This window comes from Dipteris shenzhenensis, chromosome 23, assembly GCF_047967505.1.
Source record: "Dipteris shenzhenensis isolate YYH24624 ecotype China chromosome 23, Dip_SZ_1.0, whole genome shotgun sequence".
In the NCBI taxonomy this organism is placed as follows: Eukaryota; Viridiplantae; Streptophyta; class Polypodiopsida; order Gleicheniales; family Dipteridaceae; genus Dipteris; species Dipteris shenzhenensis.
Genome location: NC_141618.1, coordinates 20,595,450 through 20,602,260, shown reverse-complemented (window position 1 = coordinate 20,602,260; position 6,811 = coordinate 20,595,450). Strand labels below are relative to the sequence as shown.

The 6,811-nt window shown below is 38.8% G+C and overlaps 1 protein-coding gene across 1 annotated transcript; it reads right to left on the bottom strand.

The window, feature by feature from the left end:
• Positions 1–454: 454 nt before the first annotated feature.
• LOC147887102 (uncharacterized) lies at positions 455–1,326 on the bottom strand. Its single transcript, XM_087394027.1, has 2 exons — positions 927–1,326; positions 455–823 (listed from the first exon to the last, which is right to left on the bottom strand). Exons 1-2 carry the CDS (start codon positions 1,197–1,199, stop codon positions 656–658), a joined length of 441 nt encoding a protein of 146 aa, XP_087250153.1. The 5' UTR covers positions 1,200–1,326; the 3' UTR covers positions 455–655.
• Between the last annotated feature and the right edge of the window lie 5,485 nt (positions 1,327–6,811).

Here is a 6,811-nt window from a genome sequence, read left to right as displayed (position 1 = left end):
AAGTTAAGGCTAGAATCCAAGCTAAAGATAAGAAAAAGCTTAAACAAAAGTAGATTCATCCAATTTTTTTGAAAGAACATTAACATTATAAGAGCTCTAAATAAAAAGGAGCATGTGTTTCATATAAAAGAGTTAAAACTTCACATAGATTATATGTAATGAAAAATTCACATAGATTATATGTACTGAAAAAAAGCATAGGAAAGCCACAAGATGAACCAAGGTACATTGTGCATAACAAAAATGAGGGCATCATAAGAGGTAGCAAGAGAAAGGAAAACATTCTAGAGGTTGGATATAATGTTATGAGAAACAATGGAGTTATATCTCTATGGTCTTACAATGAGCGAAACAAAGAATGACCCAAAATGGATGAGTGGCCAAGGTAAAGAATATGGCACAAGAACAAAGTGTAATAACAGAGGCTAAGTGACCCTATATAATGACAAGCGTGTTACAAAAAAACACAGAGGTAAGCCCCTAGATAACAAAATACATCTTTTCTTCATCAAGTTTTCCTTTTATAAACGAAATTGTTGTTCCTTGACGGCTCATCATATCCACATAATAAAAACTTAGCCAAGCCAGGAACTATATAAGGTGCTTGAGGATGCATGCAATCATTCATCGCTGAGACTCTGTTGGACGATACTATTCATTGCCGATTCCAAACTTGCCCCTGAATAGGCTCGTGAAGATCTGGAAGCATGTCCCATTCTGAATCTTGAAGATAATCACAGGGTGGCGTTACCAGCTGCTCAGCTACCACCTCGTCATTCTTAGCTCGGGCTTTTTGTCCGCTGATCTCAGACTCATGTGGCACCTGCATTCAAGGAGACGATGGCAATTAGCTTTAGTCTTCTTCTCTCCTCGACACTTACGAGCTGGGTGAAAGAGAGAGCAATGTGCAGATCTCAGATGATTACCTTTGATGCATTGCTTTGATCACTTAGAGAACTATATTCCATTGCCGTTGTCATGAGCTTGGCCTCTTCACGGTCTACACCGCACTGCTGCAGAATGGGGAAAGCTGGGCGCTGTATGACGCGTGCTGGCAATGAAAATCGGGATGTGCACAAAGCACTATTGCCTCCATATATCATTCTGTGGAGTAACTCGTCTGATTCTCTGCTCTTATGATTAAGCAGTCCAGAGGATGAGGCATCGCCTTGCGGGAGTACATTTGAGCTCGCCTCCATTCGTTTACAGCTAAACAGGTCGAAGGTGATGGGCTCGCTCTTCGGCGAAGCAATAGGTTCACAAAAAATAAGATGTTAAATCCTGCAAAACTGAAGGCTCACCACCATCGGCAGACTGTTATGGCAAATGCGGCTGAGGTTGCAGCTTGCAACATAACGTGTACGCAAGACTGGTAAAATAGGGAGGTCCCTGTCCTTCATCGGTTGGCCCTCGTTACTTGCAAGGGACGAAATCGGAGCTGAAAGGAATTAAGGTACGCCTGAGATATGGATAAAGAATGCTAGCTTCTATCGCACAACAACGGCGTAGACAGTTGCGTGCCTCTGCAGAAAAGACAATAATCCTTACGATCGGGATAAGGCCAAGGCAGTATTCTCTCACGTTGAACTTTACAGAGTCTGGGTACACGGACGGATAGCGGAATTGTTTAATTCTATAAAAATTGTACTGCAAAGGATGTTGCAAGGAAGGCAGCAAGAGGCAAGGCTTTTGATGCTGTGCAGCAGCGTCGCAGACTGATGCAAACCGCGTGGGCAATTGGAAGTGTGGTACGTAATGCTAAAGCGCTCTCTCTCTCAAGTGCTGTGCATAGGTAGTGCTAAAGCTCTCTCTCTCTCTCTCTCTCTTTCTGTGTGTGTGTGTCTCTCTCTCTCTCTCTCTCTCATCTCTCTCTCTCAAGTACGGTGCATAGTGCTCAAGCTCAAGCGCTCTCTCTCTCTGTCTCTTTCTTTGAGTCTTTCATTTGATGGTAAGCCCTGCTTCGCCAGGAGCTACAGAGGAAGCCATCTCCATCCATTCCAAAGAGTCCTCATCCAAAATGAACGAAAGAACCAGCTTCTCTTTCTAGGTTTACAATACAAAATGATTCGCCTCGGGAACCAAGTATTTGCATTGAAAATCAGTTCCATTATTACTGTAAAGATTACGAATCATGAGTATGAAAATCAGTACGACTACTGTTTGACAGATTGAATTTGCAATGTTCTCTTTAAAGCCCAAAACCTATACACACAAAACAAGGGAGCACGAATGTACGGCTTATATAATGGGTCTCTCCAATTATATATTGGGTCTCTAGTACGCAAAAAATCATAGCTCTAGCTAGATTTGATTTTTTTGAGTGGTTAACTTTTCGTACGAAAATCACATGTATTTAAAATGTTTTTAAAGATAAAACTCTACAACGTTCTTGACATTGTTGACAATGTTGTGTTTAAGTAGCTAAAAAGTAACTTCTAAGACTAACAAGGATCATTGCACAATAGGTTGTTTAAGATATAAGGAGTAGAGTATCCAAGCTAAGCATGGTGGCAAAAATATTTGAGCAATACATGATTATCCTATGTTGCTAGAGGAAATACAAGGCAATATATATGAGCAACAAAAGAAAAACATGCGAAAAGCACTAGTAAAACATGGAGAGAAGAGAAGCAAAAAAATGTGGTAAAAGGAGAGACGTTCAAAACAAAAAAGATGGAAAGCGTGAAAAGCAAAAAAGCAAGAAACCCTACCCCTACTTTACCTTAGAGGATCTTAATGTTATACCACTAGTACATATAAGTCCTTTATTTTTTATTTTTTTTTCCCAAACAAGGGGGAACATACTTATCGGCAGAATGTAAGAGTTGATTTTTTTTCCCAAACAAGGGGGAACATACTTATAGGCAAAATGAAAGAGTTGGCAACATTATTAGACTTAACTCCATGTGACTAGAGGCATAAGCGGAACTAGAATCCCTAAGCCTCATCATTGTAATGACTTATAATGGACAAGAACACCATAAGGATTGGCAAGGAGTTTATTTATGTAAGCTAAACCGACTTCCAATATTAGAGGACCTTGGACTTTGGAATGAAGTAAGTATTTAGCATCTTGGAAAATACCTTTGGTAAATCAAGGTAAAGAGAATCCTATGAGCAAGCAATTGTGCTAAATGAGGCACACATGAGGATCGAAGGACGGCATTTCAATGGAGAATTTACAACTCAAAATATATGACAAGTAGATTGTGATGGAGCACCCTATTTAGAGATGCTCATGCTCGCTACCTAGAGTCTAATGCATGTCAAAGAATAGGTCACTTTGTGCCACATCATCACATGCCCCTCCAATCGATTCCTTGGAAAGCATTCAAATGTTGGGATTTTATAGGTCCATTCAAGAACTTGGCTTAATATACACAAACAACAGCCCAAGGGCATTTTAAAATGGGCTAGTAGCGATTTTTTATGGGGGCCGACTACAAATGATTACTATGCAGTAATTCCATATACCGCATGGTGACAGATTGGAACATTGCATGGTACTACTTCAATATACCACACAATGTCTTGTATACCATACGGTGTTTCTATTTACCACGAGGTGATTAGGGATTATACTGCGTGGTATTTAGTTACACTGCGTGGTGTATGTCACTTATCTAAAGAGCCCACCGCATTTGCATTGTTCACATTATCGAGATTCCTAGTATTTCGTGGAGTCTCAAGGAAAACAAGAAGCATAAAAAGAACTTATGTTGTAGGGTATATGTAGGGTGAGGTAGTATACTTTTAACCAGTTTTTGAAGCCTTGAGCAAGTGATTTTGAATCTGAATGTGTTTGAAATTTAAAACTAGCTAACAAGTTGCCATAAACAACCATCATGTTAATAGCTTGCAATCATCAATGTAATAGCAATTTTCCATGCACGTCTTTCCCTCCACTCTTTGTGTCATCAAACTTTCATGCACGCTCTACCGTGCGCTTGCTAGGAGATCCAAATATTCTATCCACATTGGTTGAACGCACATTTTGAGCTCTTTGCTGGGTATGTTGTATGGGAAGTTCTCAGTTCCAACAATGCCTCCTATTTAGCCGATCATTGGTAAAGGGAAAAACAAGGCAGATGAAGGTGCTCCCTCTCCAAAGGTGACTTTTTGGTTGGGTATGCATAGGTTTTATTTTCATCTCTGTTAGTGCTTGGTCTTTAGTATTCAGTCAAATCTTCACAAGGCTCCTTTTTTGCTTCTAGTCATGGGATGGGCTACACAATCATAAGCCATTGGCATGCTCCCAAGGTAGAAGAGGGAACGATAAAAGCCTTTTGCAAAACAAAATATGACTTTAATCATGAGTACGGGTTGTGTATAGAGGGAGAGAACCCGAGGCGGCTTACCAAAAGGAAGGTAACAATGTTCAAGATTGACTTAAAGTGTTTTTGGAGCTTCCTCAGAGGGATCACAAGGTCAAACTTAGAATTGTCAAGCAGGTTCTCTACACATGATTTTGTACATTGTACAAATAATATTATCAAGGGCTGCTACCAAATTCTGAAGTTAGTCTTGCATTTTCAGAGGATTAGTATTTGTAGTGTGCATAGGGCCAATTAATTGGGTCGATTTGGAAGAGAGTGTTGTGAGTAAACTAAGTGCAGAAGGTGGCTTTCTCAGAAAGCTACAAAAGTGGTCCCATGAAACTAGTGAACCAATTAGTGGCCTCCTCAATGGCACTGCAGGAGCTTCCATTGACACTGCGCCCAGAAGAATTCACTGAATAGATTTTGGAAGCCCAAGTTGGTGATGCAATTAAATCTTTGCTAGCAGATATCCTGGGGTTGGTGCAACAAAAACTGCAGAAAGTCATGTTGTCTATGGATTCATGGGCTGGGAATGTGGAGAAGGAAAAGTGCGAGCTAGTGCATCGAAATGAGGGAGTATTTGGATTGATGGAAAGCCTCAGGGAAAGGCTATGTACATCAAAAAAGGCCTTGGAAGTATAAAAAATTATAGTGTTGACTGATGATATTTTTCTCAAGTAGCTTGAAGATGAAGTGGCAGGCTTATGAACAACATTGTTGTACACGAACCCTTCTAGTGTGGAATCATATGCCAACCTACAAACCTCATTAAAGGAAGCACAAGTGATGACTATGTTGACTAATTGTTCTTGAGATTCATCTTCTTGGAGAAATTAGGAGTTATTTACTTGCACCCTAGACGTCTCACAATTTCTCACTACATTACTTTTTCTCATGTATAGCATGCTTGCATGGAGAAGACCATGGAGGTGGAACAAATGAGATTGCAAGTTGCATTTATTGAACAGATGATTTGTTAAAGGGGAAGCAGTTAATTGTTTTGATGACCACCAAAGTTGCACAAAGAGATGTGTGTCCTCATCATTGCTAACAATTGCATTGCTTGCAGTATGCCCTTATCTGAGAATGATGACATGCTAAATCTTTTGATTTTTCCCTGCAAACACTCGTTCTTCTTTGTGCATGCATGTCTTTCTCAAGATAATTGCCTAAACAATAAATGCAGCCATGAGATTCCTCATTTTGCAAAAGAGATAATGTCTAGAAGACAAGGGAGATCAACATCAAAGATGGTTTTGATACTAGTTTCCACAAATTTTGGTTTGATATTGATGCTATCACAATCGGGGACTAAATGATGGTGCATATTATGTGTAGTGTTATAAATTGGTATCTATCCCTATTAATCTTGAAGAGCTACCCTTCAATATGTTGTGCAATCAATAAACTGGTATCTATCCCCATTAAACTTGGGAGAGCTACATTTCAATATAATGGATATTGTGTAGAGGTATAAATTGGTATCCATCCCTACTAAAACTTGGAGAGCTACCTTATTTACTATCTAGTCATAGGAAACCTATTGTAATACCTATATTATACTACTGACATCACAATTATGTTCCACTATTAAATCTGTTTGAATATTGTCTATTGGTATAAAGTGGTATTTGTGAGAAGGAACTACTATTAACCTTAGGAGAGACAAGATGTTGGAAAGTAGTACTATTATATTATTAATGCCACACTATTAAATCAAATACAAGATTTTGGAAAACATTGCTTATTTTCTATTGGTATGAAGTAGTATCTACTGACATGAAACCACTTTTATATTATTAACACCACTACCTATGCAGATGTTGGAAGGTACTACCTTTTGTTTGTTGGTCAACTTGTATATGTGATATAAAGTATTATTACACTTAGTGTAGTACCAACATTAGACTCCTAGCACTAATATTCTATTAGTAATATTTTATTAGAGTCCTAGCACTTAATATTCTATTAATAATACCACTACTAACTCAAATACAAGATGAAAACTAGTGCTTATTTTCTATTGGTATGAAGCCACTATTATATTGTTAACACCACTAGTAATGTAGATAGAACACATTAGCAAGTCACTAAAATAACAATATCTCTCCGTAGTGACTTTTTCTACTTTGATATAATATTGTCAGAATCAACTCCAGCACAAGCATGTGGAACTGCAACATTTTCAAATCCTCCTTAGATTAATTTATTTACAGGTAGTGTTGAGTATATGCTATGGTACCAATTGCTTGTAGGAATAGATGGTTTGGTGCAAGCTTATTATGCAAATTGTATGCTTTGGTAGGTGCTTCTATTTCCTCAAAAAAGGAGGCATCACCCAAACAATGCATGAGAAGCCCAATCAATGCAAATACAAATACTTGGGAGGGGTTCATTGGTGATGATGGCCTGCCTGATGAAAGCCTTGACTCTCCAAAAGAAGGAAAACCAACAGCCATGCATAAAGAGGCTACACCCTTGAAGAGCCACAC